We start from the raw sequence: 22029 nt of genomic DNA, 5'->3' as shown, positions 1-22029 counted from the left end.
CACCTCAGCTGATGGGACAGAGAACACAAGAGGTTTTTTTTTTTTTTCCCCTGTGGACCTTCACAATGGTATAAGGCATTGCTGTTTTTTCTCTAGACCATCATGCTTATGCCAAAGAGGAGTGGGCAATGCTCACCTGGGGCCCTCATTGTCAGAAGGAAAATTTTAAAGGTCTTGGCTTCTTATCCTTCTACCTGAGTGCAGGAACTGATACCTGTACATGTTTTCACAGTAACTGAGAGGATTAATACACATATCCCTGTGACTGTGTGTATCTAAGGACGTCTGGGTAGTGCTTTAAGGGCAATTGTGCTGGCATGTATTTAAGTCAGAGGTTGTCTATGTGTAAAGCCACAGACTTGCTGCCCTTCCTTTCCTCTCTCTTTCCCAGGCTAGGCAGCCTCTTTGATGTGTGGTCTCATTCTCATCTCCACTGGACTCATTTTCAAGGAAGGTCTCCAGGCAAGAACTCTTGTTGTGTCTTTGTCCTTTCTGGACTCTGCTCCACAAAGAAGAATGTAAAATGAGTCTGGCGAGGGGGTAGACTATGAGCTTCTATTATATAAAGGATTTAACATATTAGAATAAATAACAAAGTTTAAAGAAATGGAAAAGATAGAGAGTATGGCTCCAAAGTAATGTTGCTTACTAAGCACTTTTTCGTATCACACCCAAAGTGGTGGTTGGGTGCATGAAGAAAAGCACTGCTAAACCAAATGACTGTTTAAAGAAGAAACCCCCGAGAGAATCCAGCTGAGGTGATGCCCTGGCATCCATGTGCCAGCAGTTACAGTGCTCTGTAAGAACCTGCCATCTCTAACCCTGCTTAGAAACTTTCCATGCCCATCAGGCAAAGCCCCTGGGCTTCTATCCTGGAGGACACAAACAAAGATGAACCAAGTTCAGTTGTTTTCACTGGCTTTAAACAGCCAAAGGGAACATCTTGTAGACTGCCAAACTTTGCTGCCATAACATTCCCCAAGAAACCAATTCCAAGTTTTACCAGGGCTCACAGCAGAGGGATTTTGAGTGGCACCTGGGGACTCATTAAAAGTTGACAGACAATTCCAGTCTCCAATTCATTTGCACAAATTACAGAGCCTCTGAGGACCAGCCACAGAGATGCAGGCAACTGAGGCTGATGCATACACAGCCCCAGGTTAAGATGGAGAAACCATGCTACCCACACCAGAGCAATGATGGTTCCCCAGGTGGATTTTCTGCCTATTTTCCAGCCTAAACTTGAGAGTCTATTTATCAAACAAGACCGACAGTTAAGTACTGGAGGTGGCCCTCTGATTCCCCAGGACACAAAAGTGCGAGAGTCAACTGTTACAGACAGTACTGTGACACTCTGCCTTGCAGAGCATGGCCTCATGAGTAACCCATGCTCCTGGCACTCAGGGATGTCCTGTGGGGCTCTGACACCTCTTCTTCCACTGTAGTGTTCAACACATTGTCATGTGAATAACTCATTCAGCAATGTCCCCTATCCCACTAAACTCACAACCCCAAAAGGACAGGGACATAGTGAGCTCCTCAAAGATGTGTTCTCTCTGCCTCAGTAGATACTGTGCTCCGTAACTATTTGGGGGAAAAAAGCAAAAGACTAGAGACACAGACCACTAGTGTTGACTGAGGTTTCTGTCCCGCCAGGTCCTACAGCCATTGAGTCCCAAAGAAATACACAGAGGTTTACATTAGTTATAAACTGATTGGCCTATTAGCTCAGGCTTCTTATTAACTCTTATAACTTATATTAGCCCGTAATTCCTGTCTGTTAGCCATGTGACTTGGTTACTTTTTCGGCCAGGCATTCACATCTCCCTTGCTCTGTGTCTGGCTTCCTCTGTGTCTGTGTGACAACTGCAGACTGATTCTTTCTCTTCCCAGAATTCTCCTGTTCTCATTGCCTTGCCTCTACTTCCTGCCTGACTACTGGCCAATCAGCATTTTATTAAAATAATATTGTCCCACAGCACACTAGGAGAGTGCTTCTCTAGCAGGTACAAGGCTCCAAGTTTAATTCCCCGAATGGCAAAACAGCACATAACAAAACAAAGCAAAACAAAAACCCACAAAGTGAGCTAGCCAGAAGACTCAGGAAGTAAAACATTTGCTGCCTAATGACATGGGTTCTGTGATCTGAGTTCAATCCCAGGTAACCACATGTGGAAGTAGAAACCCTAACATTGTAAATTGCCCTCTGACTGTCACACACATGTGCCATGGTCACCTACACACATACACACATGCATGCACATACTTACAAAATAAGTAAGTAAATGTACTACCATTAAACACACACACACACACACACCAGGAAGTGGGGGTACACACCTTTATTCCCAACACTTGGGAGGAAGAGACAGGCTTATCTCTGTGAGTTCAAGGCCAGCTTTGTCAACAGAGGTAGTTTCAGAATAGCCAGAGCTACACAGAGAAACCCTGTCTGAAAATACTAAAACAAACAAGCAAAAAGAGCTAACAGGGCTTGGAAGATGGCACGATGCCTAAAAGCACACATTGCTGTATGTGGGTTCCCAGAACAGGGTTCTTAAAACTGCTCATAACTCCAGCTCCAGGGGCATCCAAACCCCTGAATTCCACACATGGTGACACATGCACATACACATAATTAAAAATAAAAATAAAATCTTGTTAGAAAAAAACAGCAAGCAAATTACTGTCACTTAACCTTGGCTGCTGGACACTATACTGTGAATTACAAACCCCCTATAAACCGCAGATTACTCTTCTTCAATCTTTCTTGAGATGCATTTTTCAGGTGTGGGTGGCATCATTTGAATCCTCCCGTCCTGTGCATCACCATATCATCACCTTCATTGTCCCACAGATAGATGATTAGGGGCTGGGGCTGCTGGCAGGATTGGTGAAAGTCCTTCCTATGTGAACCCTTGTCTATCTTCTTAAGCACTGTAAGCCATTGCACACCCTGTGACCTGAGCTGCCTGTCCTAATGACCTGTTCTCTGTCCTTGGATGAGAATTTACCTTCTGTTCTCAGGTCATTTGTATGTTTGGGTCCCTCTGGTTGGTGAACCCTTTGCTCTCTTTCTGCCTGTATTAATTATTTTCCTCATTACTGGGCAGAAAACCCAAACAAAGCAACTTGAGGGAGGAAGGGACAATTTTTGAATCACATTTTGAAGCAAATTCTCTCATAGTTGGGGAGGCATGAAGGTTGGAAATTGAAGTGGCTGATCACATTACATTCAAGGTCAGGAATCATGGTGGTGGCCTGTGCTCAGCTCTCTTTCTCATTTGTTTGCAATCTAGGACCCTAGCCACCCACATTTAGGATGGAGCTTCCCACTTCAGCTAAACAAATCAAAATAATCCTTAACTGACAGGCCCAGAGATTTATAATCTTGGTGATTCTAAATCCTATCAAGATGATAAAATTAACCATCATCCCACCACAAGAACAGAACACCTCAAATAAAATACTGTTGTAATGTGCTACCCTGGGTATCCTGTTCCCTTAAGAGACAAACCATGCCCACTCCCAATCTCCCCCATCTTCCCCACTGAGGCAAACTGATCTTCCACCACCTCCTCCTCAGCCTGCTCTCTCTGTCTGCCCTTCTTCTGGAGAGGCAACTTCTGACTCTCTCTCTTCTCCCTTTCCCTCCCCTCCCACTCCACAACCCACTAAATAGACTCAGTACCCAAGATCTCCCTGCATGGCATATCTGTCTCTCACATGCCATGGCCTCCCACCTGCAAGGGGACCTGTTAAGGTCTTAGGTTACACTTCATTGGCCTTTGTAGGACTGGGCTTGTGTCTCACTCACATCATAAATGATAACAAATACCACTCAGCCTGCCATGGTCTCTGAGAAACATGCCTTCTTGCCCTTATAACCAGCAGACTCCCCTTCTCACATTCCTTCACTCTTGTCTAAAATTCTAGCACTTATCACCTCTCTTCTCTCTGCATTGGTCCCTAGGAGCAGGTGACCTGTCTGCTCTGCACACTGCACTTTTCCCATCTCCCAGATCAGCAATGGACTCAGATATTCAAGACATAACTGTTGACTGCATGGTGACTGGAGCTGAGCCTCCTGTTAGTGATTGTCTAGCACATAGCATTGAGATGCCAGCCTGGTTGTCTTATCACAAACTGCTACTTCACCTATCTCCATCTCTCTCCACTCTTTATCAAGAAGCAGATCACATAGAAGGTTTCCTGCCTCTGCTTGTAGTGAGGCTGTTGCTTCTATTAGGAAGCAGAAAACTGCAAAGCAAAACATTGAGCAAGGTCTCTTCCATAGCCTGGTGCAACCACCTTCTTGTTTTAGTTGAAGACTGCATACTTAAACTTCTTTTTTCAACATTTATTTAATTATTTGTGTGTGAGAGAGATCATGTATCTTCTTGACTGGTGTGAGCATGTATCTGCTTGACTCGTTTATATGGTCATAAGGATTAAATCTATGGCCTTGGGCATGATTAGCAAACCATTCTACCAATTAAGATACCAGCCCAGTACCTATATGTAATTTTTGAGATATCATCTCAGTGTGTCCTAAACTGCCCTGGAACTCAAGATCCTACTGTGTCAGCCCTCTCCCCTCTCCCCAAGTACTATGATCACAGGCTTGAACCACCAGGCCCCATTACTCTTTACTCATGAAATACCTACAACATGCTGGTGATAAAAGACAATTGGGACTCAACACCATGTTTGAACATTTCCAAACAAGGGAGAGCAATCTCATTTAGATATTTCATGATAAATGCAATAAACACTTGATGTTCTGGGTAGATTATGAGCATGTTTTTCTTCTCTAAAACTTCTCCAGCTAAAAAAGACACATGTTTGTAACCAGATTGAAGAGACAAGAGAATCTGTCTCACAGTCCCCAACCCAAGGCCAGAAAAATAGGCTATGACCCTATTTGCAGCACTGAGCACAGGCTGTGTGCACAGCAAAGGCTGATGTATGCCTGCCATAAGAGGACTAGAACTTCTGTTAATTGGGCATTCTCTATGTCAGACCAATAGGCAACAAGCAGAATGAAGCCACAAGACTGTTAGGCAAAGGAATTTAGTCTGTTTACTGTTGTTTCTCCCATGGAGACAAACTGATTCACACACTGTAGGTGCTTAGTGACCTGAAATATGTGACCTGAAATAGAGAACAAATTCCTCAGCTCAAATAATGTTTGATATCTGGATGGAGAGAGGAGCTAATTCTAATAAACTACATACACTGTGCCATATTCCTCACACCAATGTGTTTCATTAAAAATTTCTGGGATAAGGAGATGGCTCCATTGGTAAAAGTACTTGCCACCAACAAACTGACAACTTTGGTTGGATCCCAGAAACCCACATAGAGAACAAGAGAAGTGACTCCTGCAAGTTGTCAGCTAATACACAGGTTAGGGGTGGGGAGTATGGGGGAGGAAAAGGGGAAAGAGAGGGTGAAAGAGAACACATAAAGAAGCACAATTTTAAAAATTAAAAAGAAAGCTGGGCAGTAGCGGCTCACACCTTTAATCTTAACACTCAGGGTCAGAGGCAAGTGGGTATCTCTGAGTTCAAGGCTAGCCTGGTCTATAAAGGGAGTTTCAGAACAGTCAGAGAAACCCTGTAGCAAAAAAACAATGACAAAAACAAAAAATTAAAACAGAATTATTTAGGTTTATTTACCAAAGAGAAAACAAAGCCTAGGCACACTAACTCACAGCACTGCCACAAAGCAGGACTGAAATATGCACCTGTACCAAGACTTAATTACTCCACATTATGCTATGCTCACCACTTACGGTGAGCACAGGTCCTTGTTGGGGTATTTCTGAGCAACCAAAAGCAACCTTAGAGCCCCTTTCTCTAAGTCATTTCTTGGCCAATTCTCTCTCCCTTCCTGTGGGCTAGGGTTGTAACAAACAAGTGTTTCATGAGCGCATATACAGGGACCCAGACCAATTCCTCAAAATTTTGAGTTTCCTGCCCAACCAGGAGGCCAGAGGTTAGATGAAAATGTTGGCTGGATTCTGGTACCAGGTTGGCATTGACTCAGACTCTTCCTGTCCTCTACCTCCAACACACAAGCCCCCCTCCCCACCAGCCCTGGAGCAATGGTTCTAAGGCATCTCCCAATCCTTTCCAATCTGTTTTGGGCTCATTTCCCAGGCTCCCCTCTCTTCCTGTCTTAGGGTTTCTATTGCTGTGAAGAGATACCATGGCTGTGGCTATACAATCTTATAAAGGAAAACTATTTATTGGGTGGCATACAGTTTCAGAGGTTTAGTCCATTATTATTACAGTGGGACACAGCAGCATGCAAGTAAATATGGTGTTGGAGAAGGAGCTGAGAGTTCTGTATTTTTAATGGCAGACAACAGGAAGTGAACTGTACTAGACATAGCTTGAGCATAGGCTACCACAAAGCCTGTGCCCACAGTGACATACTTTTTTCAACAAGGCCTCACCTACTCCAACAAGGCCACACCTCCTAAAAGGGCCACTCCTTATGGGCTTATGGGGCCAATTACATTCAAACTGTCACATTCCCCACCCTCAATCTCAGAACTGTTGATGTTTTTGCTGGGTCCTCTGCCTGTAATACCCTCTCTGGACTTGTGTCCTCAGTATCTCTTGCTCACCCTTCAAGATATAGCACAAAATTCATCCTGCCATTCATCCTCCTGAATGAGGAGTGAGACTCAATGCCATCATTACCCTATTCATTATTTTCTTTAGTGTGGTCTGCATTCGCTGTATGCAGAGACCACTGAAGTATTGGGAACACAGCCTGAGTCCTCTCAGGAGGCCACAGTTTAATGGGAGATAATCTCATTGGTGTAGGAGTTCCTTTTGTTTGTGTGTTGCTTTCATTGGTTAATGAATAAAGAAACTGTCTTGGCCTTACTTATAGAGCTGAACTTAGGCAGAGAAGACAGAACTGAATGCTGGGAGGAAGAAAGCAGAGTCATGAGAGAACTGCTATGGAACCACTAAAACCAGACATGCTGAATCTTTCCTGGTAAGCCACTATAATGTGGCGATACACAGATTAGTACAAATGGGTTAAATCAAGATGTGAGAGTTATCCAATAAGAGGCTAGAGATATGGGCAAGGCAGTGATTTAATTAATACAATTTCTGTGTGGTTCTTTCAGGCATTGTATGTGGGGTGGACTGAAGGCTTGAGAACGTAACCAGAAATCCCTAGAAGGGGGCTCCAATGGGTCACATTGCGTCTTCTAGAATTTCAGGAACCTCAGACAATGGCCCCACTTGTAAAGGCAGGTATTAAAGTTGTAATTGGTTAAGACGTTGAGATGAAACTTCTCTTAGGTTCAGTGTGTGACTCTGAATGGAAAAGACACAGACACAGAGAACAATATGACTTGAAGATAGAAACAGATGTTGGAGTGAGGTGTCTAAAAACCAAGGAACAGTTCCAACAGCCCCATGCACTACAGGAGCAAAAGGAAACCAGAAAAGAATTGTGGAACACATTCTTCCTCAGAAGCCTCCAGAGAGAAGGCAGCACCACCTCTCTCCATTTTGGACTTTTGGACTATGGAATATGAAGAATAAATTTTGGTTGTTTTAAAACATCCAGTCTGGGGTTATGTTATATCAATTGTATTATTTTTGTTGTTGTCCCTGGTTTTTTGTTTGTTTGTTTTTTGTTTTGTTTGTTAGACAAGGCTTCTTTGTGTAATAGCCCTGATTATCCTGAAAATCACTCTGTAGACCAGGCTGGCTATGCCAATTGTAAAACAACAACACTAGTACAGGGGCTGATGCAGCCTTCTAGGTAGGCTGCTTTTGCACCAGACTAGAGGTCTTGGGGATGAAGACACAGAGAACAAGCAGGAGGAGTTGGTTGCTGAGTTCTATCCTGGTTCTTGAACCAGGATATCCAGGAGCATCTGGAAAGTCCATCCCAAGCCTTGGTGTCAGAAGAGCTGAGACTGACCTGTTTCTTCCATTGCCCCCAGTCCATCCTTCCTGGCTGCCTGGTTCCTGAACAACCTTGGCACTCCCGCTGAGGTTGTGTCCTGGTTCCAGCACTCTGCTCCTGACGGGCCGGGCATAGGCCAACTCTGACTCCTTTCCTAGACATACCTAGAGCAGAACCCTGGACTTTAGGACCGGTAGACTCACACCTGACCCCAGGCCTGAAACTGTCCAGATCTAGAAGTCATTTGGAAGATGTGAGTAGCATATGCACACTGTTAGAGGGGACTGATGGAGGTGAGCTGGAAATAGAGGAAACAGGCAGACATCTCTAGAAAGAAGTCTGCTCCGACTGAACAGTTCCACTGATGGACCACAGTCGCTCCTAGGGAGTAGAAACTGATCATGTAGCACAGAGGGTATAGGGCAGAAAAAGGGACTTTGGGGATGAAGGATTCCAGCTGTAGGTTACTTCCTGTGCAGTCTCAGAGTGGTTGAAACTTCTCAAAGAGCTATGTAAAACCTCTTATTAGAAGATTCTGGAAGCTTAACACAGCCCACAGGGCAACTTTCTGTTCAGAGTTTCTCTGTCCACCTATGGCTGTGAGGTCAAACCTTCCTTTTCAGAAAGTCAAGGAGCCCAGCGATGGAAGGGAGGGGGAGGAAAGAACTACTCTTTTAAATTATTTATTTCTCCTAATTTTTAAATTTATACTTCGTGGTGTGTGTGTGTGTGTGTGTGTGTGTGTGTGTGCAAGTACACACAGACATAGGTTGGTACCATGGCACATCTGTGGTTGTTTGAGGACAGCTTGGCTAAATCGGTAAACCCCTTCCAGGTTGTGGGGCCTACAGACCAAACTCAGGGCTTCAGGGTTGGCCCAAAGAACCTGGTTCTCTCTCTCTCTCTCTCTCTCTCTCTCTCTCTCTCTCTCTCTCTCTCTCTCTCTCTCTCTCCTCCCTCCCTCTCCCTCTCCCTCTTCCTCTCCTTCTTTTACACACAGCATTTAACCATCAATTAACATTTGTTTAGAACTTAGTGCTATGAACTAGGTCTCAATTTAGAAACTGTATTTTCTTTAAAACAGTTTTGAAATGTATTCTTTTACAACTTCGCACACACATATCCCATTTATCCACATTCCTTTTTCCTGTCCCCTTCCAACTCACTCCGAACTCTTTCTTCCAAACATATCCTCCTACTTTCAAGTTTTTTTTTTTTTTTTTTTTACTGTTTTAAAATAACCCACTGAGTGCAATTAGGACTCTTGCATGTAAATGGGTGTAGGGTTACTCTCTAGGGAAAACAGACTTCCCATTCCAAGCCCCTCCCTTTTCACTTTCTTCTTTGGTCCAAACCACCCACCCGCTTCATCACTCTGTCTGCAAGGTAATTGTCTCTGTGGGGTCTGACCTGGGCACCAAGGGTCTTCACAGGTGGTTCTAGGACTGCTTGAGCAGCTGCGATCTGCTCATAGTGAAGCCTGGCACCAAGAAAGCTCTAGAGGCCTAAGATTATCTCCAGGGTACACAGGGAAGCCCAGAGCGCATCCTGCCCGGGGATCTCCAGAGAGCATTTTGTGAGGAATATCTGAAGAGTACAAGGATAAATCCAGGGCTCAGCCTTCAACTTGCCCATCCCCTTATAAAACTCACTGTGTGAGCTGGGCGAGGGGGTGTCCAGCTTCTCTTCTGCTACCCCTCAAAGCTGCTCCTGCTGTTGCCAGTCAGTGTGTGACTTCCAGGTTGCCTTCCCAAAAGAGCTAGAGCATAAAGGGTGCCGGCTGGGGAGACATGAGGACGGTTGAGTGTGACCCTTGGACCCAGTATGAAACAGAGATCAACATACAAGTGTGACTTTCTATTCCAGGATCCTGCACCCTAGACAACCTTGGGCTTTTCGTCACGGATGGTAGCGTAACGTTTGTACTAGAGGACTTTAAGCTACCAACCTCTGTGTTGAGTGGGCGTGCCTATGTGCAGTGCCTAGTGCTTTGGAGGGGAGGGGCTGGTACTGGGCAGGTGTGCATGTATCTTGGTGGGTGAGACCTTGCTGTTTGTGTAAGAGCTCGGCTTTTTATGTAGCTCATGTGCACGCGAATCTTGTGAACGTTCTAAGTTTGCTAACACAGTCTACAGGCCAGTTTGTGGGAAGTGGGTGAGGGGGTGTGGGCAAGGGTGCTGTGCTCCTGATCCCAAGGCTGCACAGCTCTAAAGAGTGCTTCCCTGAAGTCCTCCCACCGCGACCACCTACCGAGGCTGTGTCCTGGGGCTGAGCTCTTTTTCTGTCTAATTCCTCCTCTCTATCTCTCTTATTTTCTCTCCTATTTTTGCCTCCATGTCTTTCATTTCCACTTCTCTATTCTCTTGCTCACTTTTTTTTTCTATCTCTAGTTCTCTTGTCCTCTCTAGCCCTCTGGTTCTCTCCCATTCCTCTCTTCAAAAGCCCTCTCATGCCCTCAACTCTCCGGACTCTCACTATGTAGTCCAGGAAGGACTGGAATTTCCTATACTCCTGCCTTCACCCTCCCATGCCCAGTGCTGAGATTTCAGGTATAAGTCACTACCTCCAGATTCCCACTTTGCTTTTTTTTTATTATTAAGAAAAGGAAAAAAAAGTTTCCGCCTCCTCCCAGCCTCCCATTTCCCTCCCCCTCCTNGAAAAGAAAAAAAAAGTTTCCGCCTCCTCCCAGCCTCCTATTTCCCTCCCCATCCTCCCACTCTTCTCCCCCTATTCCCACTCCTCTCCCCCTCCCTCTCCAGTCCAAAGAGCAGTCAGGGTTCCCTGCCCTGTGGAAAGTCCAAGGTCCTCCCCCCTCCGTCCATGTCTAGGAAGGTGAACGTCCAAACTGGCTAGGCTCCCACCAAGCCGGAACATGAAGTAGGATCAGAACCCCTTGCCATTGACCTTGGCTTCTCATCAGCCCTCATTGTTCGCCATGATCAGAGAGTCCGGTTTTATCCCATGCTTTTTCAGTCGCAGTCCAGCTGGCCTTGGTGAGCTCCCAATAGATCAGCCCCACTGTCTCAGTGGGTGGGTGTACCCCTCATGGTCCTGACATCCTTGCTCGTGTTCTCCCTCCATCCGCTCCTCATTGGGACCTTGGGAGCTCAGTCCAGTGCTCCAGTGTTTTTTTTTTTTTAAGTGAGGTAAAAGCCACAATGTACAGTTCACCTGTCTGAATGCATCAGCCCTGAGGTATATACTGCACTCACTGTGTTAGGCAACCATTATCCCCATCCGATTTTAAAACCTTTGCATCACCCCTGAGGTACCCGTAGCAGTCCCTCCCCTTTTCTGTCCTTCTGTCCCTGAAGCCCTGGAATCTGCTTTCCATCTCTGTGCACTACCTGTGAAGGACATTTCCTAGGGACAGAGTCAGAACTCACATGGCCTCTTTTCTGTGTTCTTTTACTTAACATCAGATTTTCCACCTTGGTCATGTTATGCCATGTATTCTATTCTTTTGAGTCAGTATTCTATAAGTCATTCATTTAGTATAGAATGAAACATTTAATATTAATAAAATAATTAAACATTTTAATTAGCATTCACAATGATATGTAACTATGGCATTTATTATTTCCAAGACTTTATTTTACTAATACGAAAGAAAATGTCATATTCAAAACAAAGAAAACCATAAAACAACAGAAATTTTAAAAATTAAATTCTGACAGACTAAAAACCATTAGCAAGTACTTCCCATTCTACTTTATCCCCATTTCCTGGCACTAATCTGCCTTCTCTCCCTGTGGAGTTACCTAGTGAAAACATTCAAAACAAACAAAAAAAAGCACACAATATGTGCTCCTCCCTGCCTGGTTCTTTAACGCAGTACCCCATTTTCTAGGGTCCTCACACTGCTGCAGGATCTTTACTGTATTCCGTCACTGAATGACATTGTTCAGATGGCCCCCCTTCTTTAAACCATTCACCTTCTGCTTCATCTTGCAATTTAAAGTAACTGTGCTTTGCATCAAGACAAAGAACCAGCAGTGGAAGCAGAGAATAAGGATCCTGTTAGGACACAGAGGAGGAGAGCTGCACCCCACCCCCTGAAAACTGGGGCAGATGTGACAGATGCCACTGGGGACAGAGAAGAAAGAATCACTGTTCTGCATCAAGCAGGTTGGTGATGGGAAGATCCTGGTAGGGATCAAGAGAGAGAGAAAAGAGGCAGAGACTAGCTTGGCTGTCAGTGTGCAATGGGCATCTGTGAGAGCGATCAGGAGTTCCAGGTCTGCTTGGACTAGATGCCAAATTCCAGATCTATATGGTGAGAATCAGTCCCCCAAAACATAATGTAACAGAAGTCATGTACAAAGAGGAAAGAGCACTGTCAAGAAGCCAGAGGCAGAAGGCTCAGCTAGTGTCAGAGGATGCAGCTCCATGGAGCTGCTGTCACGCCACACCACAGCTCAGTACTTAGAGCTCATCAACTCAGTTACACAACCCACAGCATCACTCTCACAGATTGTTGCTCATTGCTCGTGTCTCAGAGATGGGAGCAGTCAGTCCTGTGTCATGCAACTAGTGAGCTGTTGTGACTAAGCATAACCTGCACCCCTCTTCCACTCTCAGTGAAAGGGCGACTTCCCAGCAAAGCTGTCAGTCAGACAGATCTGCTCCTTCGTCCTTGAAGGATTTGTATGTGTGAAAATAGGGAGAAGAGTGGAGAGCTTGATATGAGTGAAAGCAGAAAAGTGTTGAGAAGATAGGGAGTGTAGGGCTGTTAACAGTAACACCAGCAGTCATGTAAAATAATAATCATTCATATAGTTTATTAAATTCCCAGTGTGCCAGGATCTACACTGATCACTTAAGTTGTTATTTAAACCTCAACACATTATTTATTTTGTTTTACAAGGTCTTGTTATGTAGCCCAGGTTACAACCCTTGAACTTATGAGTTTACTGCCTCTACTTTCCAAGTTCTGAAAGTATAGTCACATACAATGAGTAACATATCCTCTTAACTGATCACTTGAATGGGTATACTATTTTCTTTAGGAAACCTGCCCTGACAGCACTCGGGGATGACATGCTTCTAAACACGTGGTTTGATTCCTGCTCTATCAGGTGCAACCAAGATGCTAGGATCAAACTACACCACAGTGTCTGAATTCATCTTCATTGGCTTCTCCAACTTCCCACAGCAGCTCATGCCTGTCTTCTTTGTGGTGATCCTACTAATGTACCTCTTCACACTGCTGGGCAATCTGCTCATCATGGCCACCATCTGGAGTGAACGGAGTCTCCACACACCCATGTACCTCTTTTTGTGTATTCTCTCTATCTCTGAGATCCTCTATACCTTGTCCTTCATCCCACGCATGCTGGTTGACTTGCTCTCCACCCATCATCCCATCACCTTCCTGGCCTGTGCCAACCAGATGTTCTTCGCCTTTATGTTTGGCTTCACCCACTCTTTGCTGCTCACCATCATGGGCTATGACCGCTATGTGGCAATCTGTCACCCACTGCACTACAATGTGCTCATGAGCCCCCGGGGCTGTGCCTGCTTGGTGGCTGGGTCCTGGGCTGGAGGCTCAGCTATTGGGCTGATAGTGACAACCTCTGTTTTCCACCTCCCCTTCTGTGGACCCAATCAGATTCAACATTTCTTATGTCATGTGCCCCCTATGTTAAAGCTGGCCTGTGGAAGTAATGTGCCAGTTGTAGCTCTGGGTGTAGGTGTGGTGTGCATCACATACCTCCTGGGATGCTTTCTTCTCATCCTCCTCTCCTATGGCTTCATTGTGGCAGCCATCCTGAAGATAGCATCAGCAGAGGGTCGGCACAAAGCCTTCTCCACCTGTGCATCCCACCTCACGGTGGTGATTGTGCACTATGGCTTTGCCTCTGTCATCTACCTCAAGCCCAAAGGCCCCCACTCTGAGGAAGGTGATACTCTCATGGCCACCACCTACACAGTCCTCACCCCTTTCCTCAGCCCCATCATCTTCAGTCTCAGGAACAAGGAGCTAAAGAATGCCATAAAGAAGGCCTTTCTCAGGAAATTATGTTCCTCAAACAACTGAGTGGTCTGTACGGAATGATTGGTTGATGTGGATCATCACTTTATCCATGCCCAGTAAAAGTATAGAGCTTCTCTTTGGTTTATGATTTCTCAATAAGTGTTTACTGGGATGTAAAATGTCTGTTGGGATATAGTTCATGTACTATGTAATTTACTCATCAGAGTGCACATTTCACCTGTTCTAGTGTGTTTGGAACTAGGCAATCATCAACACAATTAGTTTGAGGAAGATGTTCATCATTAAAAAGAAAACCAGAATGGAGAGATGGCCCAGTGGTAACAAAGTTGAGTTCCCACTGTCAAATGACCCACAACTGCCTGGTACTCCAGATTCTTGTGGCCTCCCTAGGCACTGGCATATATTCATATACACACATGCATATATAGAAATATAAATAAAAATAAAATAAATATTTTAAAAGAAAGACAATTATACTGTTAACAGTTGTGCCTCAGTTCTTTTTCTATGTGTATGTTTATTTGTTTTGTTGTGCACATATTTATGTGTGGATGTACACACACATTCACGAGTGCCTGTGAGAGACATGAGTAAAATGGTATCTAACCCAGCATGGTAGTGCACACCTTTAATCCCAGCACTGGGGAGGCAGAGGCAGATGAACTCTGTGAGTTCAAGGCCAACCTGGTCTACAAAGCGAGTTCCATGACAGCCAGAGCAGTTACACAGAGAAACCCTGTCTTGAACTCCCTCCCCAACAAAGAGCCCAAACCCAAACCCAAAACAAAACAAAACAAAACAAAACAAAACTGAATATCTATCTCAATTTGACTTCACCTTAAACAACAACAAAAAAAAAATTGTTATTGTTTTTGAGACAGACTCTTTCTGTTATGTTCCTTGTTGTCCTGGAACTCACTCTGTAGACCAGGCTGGTCTCAAATTCATAGAGATCCATCTGCCTCTGTATCCCAAGTGCTGTGATTAAAAACGCGCGCCACCATGCCTAGCTTAAACCAAAATTTTAACTTAAATTTTTTTTGTGTGTGCCCATCTGTAAACCATGAGAGAAGTTATGCGAATCTACTCTCTCTTCTTACTTTTTGGGTTCTGGGGATCAAACTCAGGTCATTAGGCTTAGTAGACCTTTTTATTACTTGCTCAGACTTTTTTTTGCCACTTTCATTTTATTTTAGAGATGGGAATGGCTCTTTTGTGGAGTGTAGAGATTATCTAATGAACTAGGCTCTCTGCTGGTCTCCTGAGGTCTGTAGGACTCTGCCCACCCACAGCACTAGGGTAACAACAGAGTATCAATGCACCCAGTTCTCTGCCCATCCACAGCACTAGGGTAATAATAGAGTACCACTGCACACAGTTCTCTGCCCACCCACAGCACTAGGGTAACAACAGAGTATCAATGCGCCCAGTTCTCTGCCCACTCACAGCTCTAGGGTAACAACAGAGTATCAATGCACCCAGGTTTTTTTTTTTTTACATGAGTGCTTGTACAATAAGGACTTTACTGGCTGGTTCATCTCTCAAGATCCCCATTTTTTCCCTCCATTTTCTATTTCTTGAAACTCCCTCATCTTCCAGTTGTACATACCAACAACCCACTCTCTATACAAATTTCTTAGGTATTTCACACATGAGAGGCCATAAGAGGAATCAGTCTTTTCCACCTACTTATTCCCCATCATGCTATTTCAAGGTTCTCCTTGGTCAGTTCTTTTTCCGCGTTGCACTGCTATAGTATATTTTAATCATCCATTAACGATTGATGAGCATTTCAGCATTTCTAATTGTTGCTGATTTGGTTAATGTTGCTGTATGTGGCCATATGCAAGTTTGTTTGTTTTTTGTTGTTGTTGTTGTTTTTGTTTTTTCAGAATGCTTTTCTTTTTCTTGAAGTTGGATTGTGTCAGACACTATGTCTGATGGTTTAGGAACTCCCAGATTATTTCCAGTGTCTGCACCACTCTACATTTATACCAGCAAAGGCAGGGGCTTTGGTTGCTCCAGGTTGCTGGTGGGGGTAGGTACACAGGCAGGGCAGGTAGCCTGTCAGTTTTTGTAACTGTGGCTGCAAGAGGAGGTTGAGAACTTGAAGGATGTGTGTAGCCTGATCTACCAAACAGCAGTAAATCTCTCTCCCCCTCCCTCCTCTTTTCCTCACTCTCCCTCCCCTCCTATCTCCCCACCTAATGCGAGGTAAAAGTCTGTCACAATATTTTTTTTTCTCCACTGTGGGCTCAGAATCCAAAAACCAAAGACTATGAATTGAAACCTTTGGAACCAATCAATAATTAATGTCTCCTCCTTTTAATTTGTTCTGCTAGGAATTTTGTCACAGTTAGCACCATGCCCTTTGTGGACAAAGCAGAATTTCCCTTAAATCTTAAAAGGCTTTTGTAACCCTGTGGGGTACCCAGATAACAAGATGTGAACTCAACACTCTTTCAGGTGGCTGAGAACAAAGCAGTCCATTAACCACCCTCTGAATAGTATCAACAGACCACTTCTACTTCTTTTTATTTCCTTTTGGGAACATGCCTTTAATTCCAGCAGGCAGAGGCAGAGGAATCTCTGTGAGTTTAAGGCCTGGTATACATATGGAGTTCCAGGCCAGTTAGAACTACACATTAAGACACACATACACACACACACACATACAGGCACACACATGTGCGATCTTTCCTTCTTGGTGCCATGCATTAAGCACAAGCAGGTTGACAACAGGCATTTCATATAGACTATTTATTAACTTATTAAGTTTACTGCCTCACACTGTTGGGTTTGTCCTTTCCCACAGAAACCTTAAAGAAGAGATATCCTCTTTTGTCTGGTGGGACTGAAGTCTTTCTTTGGATGCTTGCTGTGCCTGTCATCAACCTTAATATAGCCCAAGGATAACTATCTATCATCTATGTATCTGCTATCTATTATCTATGTATCTATTTATCAATAGGTCATCTATCTATGTATCTATCATCTATTTATTTATGTATCTATCATCTACTTATGTATTATCTATCATCTATCATCTATCTATCTATCTATCTATCTATCTATCTATCTATTTATCTATCTATCTATCATCTATCTATCTTTTAGCGATGGAGAAACGAGGAAAGAGGCCTGGAACAAGATAATAACCCTTATAGAAATGGGTGAGAAGTACGTGGTTTTATTTTAGAAGGTTCCAGAAACGTTGAGAGGCAGAACCTAGCTGAAAGAAGTAGGTCACTGAGGGTATGCTATCTCTACCTTCTTTCTATGCTACCTATGCTGTTTCCTACTTCCCAGAGCATACATGACATGACCAGCCTCTTCCACACACTCCTTCCATCACGAACTAAGCTGGTCTGCCATTCCCTCCTTACATTATTCTTGCCACCACAGGGCAAGGACGCCTAGTACCACCTCCTCTCCTGTTCTCTCCTCATTGCTTTTCTCTTCTTCTCTTCCCTTTCCTTTTATTTTCACCTCTCCTTTATTCTCTTTTCCTCTCCCATCTCTGATTTTTCTTCTGAGATTGGGTCTCATTATTTGAGACAGATATCAAACTTTTATTGCTGCCCATTTTAGCCACCAAAGTTCCAGGATTATAGGAATATACCATCAAATTGTCTCCTTTATTTATTGTTCACCATCATTTCACTACCAAGTTTGTTTCCTGGGAATGCATCTTAATGAACCCTCACCTCAGGTCAGTCCTGACTCATAAGGACCATGGGGATTCATAGTTAGAACACTTTGCTTATTTATCCCAGATATTTCTCCTGTTGTACATGGATGTTTCTTTCCTGCCCACCAGTTCCCAAATAATTGACAGGGAGACTTAATTAATTACAAATGTTCAGCCAAGCGCTCAGCCTTATTACTAACTAACGCTTACATTTTAAATTAACCCGTATTTCTTATCTATGTTTTGCTACGTGGCTGGGTACCTTTTCTCAGAACAGCACACTCATCCTGCTTCTGTGTCCCCTTGATACTCCTCTGACTCCACCCTTCTTCCCACCATCCTCTGGTTCTTCCTCATCCTTATCCTGTCCAGCTATTTGCCCATCAGCTTCTTTATTAAACCAATCACAGTGACATTCACACAATGTAAACGAATACTCCAGGAGATCAGAAGTCCTAAGATTGTCTTCAAAGTGACATTCAATCTTTGTAAAGTCTTAGGAGAGTTCAGATTTCCTGGTCAGTCATTATGTTATTTTTTTCAAATGAAAGAATTAATCTTATGAAACTAAATGCTTAGAAGTCCGTTTTGCTACCTTAATCTTTTTAGTTTTCTCTCTGTATGTCTATCTGTCTCTCACTCAATCCCTCCCCCATTTTTCTCCCTTCCCTCTGTCTGTCTCTCTCCCTCACTCTCATTTTTGGGAGAACTGGGTCTTGTCCATACTAGGAAAGCCATCTCTATTTGGGATACATCCCGAATTCTTATATTGATTCTTGATCATCATCCCTCACTGCATTATGTTAGTCATTTATTTCTGAATTTATTCTTCATCAAGTACCAGCCTCGACAAAAATACCTCTTGCCAGGGTAGAGTCTTGGGGATTTAGAAATATAGTAAAGTACATGAAGACGTGAATGAAAATAGTAAACGAAGAAATATATAGGATAGTATTGGGAAGGAATTACAGTGAGTACTGAAATTCACCCACGTTTAATTTCCAATTGCTTAAAATACCCCTTGTAGGGATAAGCCCGCCCATTGGGGGTGGGCTCACCTTGGGCGAATGTTTACTGATAAATTGCTTCTGGTACTTCACTGGAACCTTGGTTTCGTGAGTCTTGTTTTCATTAAAGTTGTGCAAATAACTACACAATTGTCTACTTTAATCTAAGCCTCCGTTTCATTTTGGCGCCCAACGTGGGGCTCGAACCCATGACCCTGAGATTAAGAGTCTCATGCTCTACTCAGGGTTAGGGACATCTTTTAGTGGTTGGTTTGGGGTTGAGGGGATGGGGAGATGCTTTATGGAATTAGGGGTATGTTCAAAAAAAAAGAAAAGAAAAAAAGGGGGATTAACTGGTTTGATGGGATGATTGGTATTTGTGAGTTACTGTTTTTAGAAAATTGTATTGGTACTGTTTCCTGTATATTGACATATTGAATATTGAATGTGAGTGTTCCTACCTCTATTTTTGTATAAGAGTATGCTTATATTGTATTGATACATCTACCATATCACAATGTACATTTCTACCTCTGATACTATTTATGTAATAACATTGTTTACATTTGATATGTAATGACATTGTTTACAGATGAAGATCATTGTCTTCATGTATTGCACAGTTGTTTATTCTTTTAGTCTTCAAGTTAGATAGGTATTGAGAATTTTATGTTGGTCATGTTTATTTTTAGGTTAATAAGGTATTCTAGATACATAGAGATTATATTTAGTATAGATAGTATAATCTTCAGCCTCTTTAAAGAGCTGTAGAAAATGGCCTTTAATCTAACCTAGAATTCTGTGCCGAGACACAGTTACTCCTGGCATCACCACTCTACTCCTGAGAGAACGTTGAGCACCAAAGACACTCCACTGGGAGCTTGTCTTCTTGGCAGAATTGGCCTTTGGGTTAAGAAAAGCCCATACCTCATCTACTGACAAAGATATGAAACAGGATTGTCTTATCTTGCCAAGACAGGGTAGGATAATTCTAAGAAAATTCCTTGCATTTGATAATGGTATGTCAGTTATGCTAGGCCTTAGCCAAAGTTGGTTGACTCAACATTGTGAACGAAAATTTGGGTGATTGCCCAGGTAGTCTGTTATCTCTGTCATTTATGGCACATTTTGGATATCTCTCATTTGTTAAGTAATATTTATTCCCTTCTCAGATCTTTGATGGAGTTGAAGATTATATAATTGTAATTACTCTCTACATTATTTAGACTCCTTGAGATAGAATGTCTGGTAAAACTTTTGTTCTCAATATTGTTTTCTATATCTATTATTTGTTATTACTGTTTATAGTTGTATTTGGTTTAGTTCTGTCTTATTTAGACAAAAAGGGGGAGATGTAGGGATAAGCCCGCCCATTGGGGGCGGGCTCGCCTCGGGCGAATGTTTACTGATAAATTGGGTGCGCAGAAGCCGTGCTCCCCTTCCTGCTTCTGGTACTTTGCTGGAACCTTGGTTTCATGAGTCTTGTTTTCATTAAAGTTGTGCAAATTACTACACAACTGTCTACTTTAATCTAAGCCGCCATTTCAACCCCTCACACCAAAAGGTAGGGGTAAGACAAAAAACTGCAAGGAAATGAACAGACCAGTTGAAGGTCATGGGCTACAACCATAATTAAACATTCTGTTTATAGAACAAAACAAGTCACACACACACACACACACACACACACACACACATCCTAGCCAAAAACATTCTGTAGGCAAACCACTCCTTTGGTGGAACACTCCTTTGGTGGAATTCAAAGTTATTTCCAAAAAGGAACTGGACCCTTAGTTGGATCCTTAGACTTTTATTTTGAGGTAGGAACAGATCTACTTCTCTATTCCTGGAATACAAGGTCTGGCTATTAGCTACGCCTGTTGACCATACCTTGAGAGAGCAGAACTCTAGTCTGCAGCTAGGTGGGATCTTTGTTTGAGGTAGAAGCACAAGAACCTTGAAGGAACTAGAGGTAAGTTCCAACTCTCTGACCTTTGGTCAACATAGAAATAAATTCATATTTTTGTGCCTCCACAATTCTTTCCATCAAGTATGCTATTAAATATTTTTTTAACTGTAAAGTACACATTTTTCTTGCAGTACTGGCAATCAGAGTCTACATATTAGGAAAGTGTCCTGTGCCTACGTGACACATCTAGCCTGTACACATTTTGATTATTATTTGAAGTTTAAGATTTCTCTGATTTGTAATTTTATTGTACATTTTAATCATCAGATAGCTACACAAATTTCTCAGGGGCTGTGTGATTTTTTTTAGTATGTATATACTTTGTGTATAATCAAGTCAGGGCAATAAATAAATCTCTGAATATTAGTATTGTTGACCATTTTCTCATGTGCCTGCTGTCTATTAGTATGTCTTTGTCTTTTTTTGAGAATTGTCAATTCATTCACACATATGAAAATTGAATTATTTTTAGTTTTTCTTTCTATAGTTTAGTTTTTAAAGGTTTATTTTACATATTAATTTATCTGTTTTTATAATTTATTTATTTTTATGTGCATTGGCATATTGTCTGCATGTAAGTATGTGTAAGGGTGTCAGGTGCTCTGGAACACCTGTGAGAGGCACTTGTGAGCTGCTATGTGGGTACTGGGAATTGAAATTAGATCCAGTGTTCTTAACCAGTGAGGCATCTATCCATCCCTGATTTATTTTGTTTTTACTTATGTGTGTGTGCATGTACATGTGCCTGTGTGTGTATGTAATGAGGAGTCTGTGAAATACATGTCATGGTGCACATGTGGAGTTCAGAGGACAGATTTGTGGAGTAGGATCTATCCTTCTCCTTTACAAGGGTTCCGGACATCCAACTCAGGTCATTATGTCTGTGCAGCAACCACCTTTAACAAAGGATCCTTCTGACTCTCCAGTCCCCTCCCCCTTTTTTGAGACATATAGCCCAGGCTGACCTCAAACTCACCCTGTATCCAAGAACCTTAGCATCAACTTGAACTTTTATTCCCCTACCTCTACCTACCAAATGCAGGAATTACTGGTGTGCACAGACACCCAGTTTATGTGGTATTGGGAATTGAACCCAGGGCTTTGTTCATGTTAGACCATCATGATCACCTTACCAATTGAAATATATCCCCAGACAAAACCAAAAATTGGCAATAAGGCACTTCCAAAATATAAAAAGACAACACATAGAATGTAAAACAACATTTGAATATTACATATCTGATAACAGACTTGAAAGTCAGAAGTAGAAGTATTCTTGTATCTCAAGAACATAATACAAGCCAATTAAAATGGGTAAAGCATCTCAATGGATATTTCTCTAAGAAGATACAAAAATGACCCATAGGGGCACATGGTAAATTCTTTAGGGAAATGCAAATCAAAACTACAAGATGGT

At 42.9% G+C, this 22029-nt stretch overlaps 1 protein-coding gene across 1 annotated transcript; it reads left to right on the top strand.

Annotated features, from left to right (window-relative positions):
- Positions 1–13036: 13036 nt before the first annotated feature.
- LOC126504088 (olfactory receptor 10H2-like) lies at positions 13037–13987 on the top strand. The gene has a single exon (XM_050146130.1). The coding sequence runs from the start codon at positions 13037–13039 to the stop codon at positions 13985–13987; it is 951 nt and encodes a 316-aa protein (XP_050002087.1).
- The last annotated feature ends 8042 nt before the right edge of the window (positions 13988–22029 follow it).

Source organism: Alexandromys fortis, unplaced genomic scaffold (genome assembly GCF_014885135.2).
Source record: "Alexandromys fortis isolate MF-2015 unplaced genomic scaffold, M_Fortis_MF-2015_v1.1 scaffold_42, whole genome shotgun sequence".
In the NCBI taxonomy this organism is placed as follows: domain Eukaryota; kingdom Metazoa; phylum Chordata; class Mammalia; order Rodentia; family Cricetidae; genus Alexandromys; species Alexandromys fortis.
Note: the sequence above shows the minus strand (reverse complement) of the source record. Positions and strands in the feature narration are given on the sequence as shown.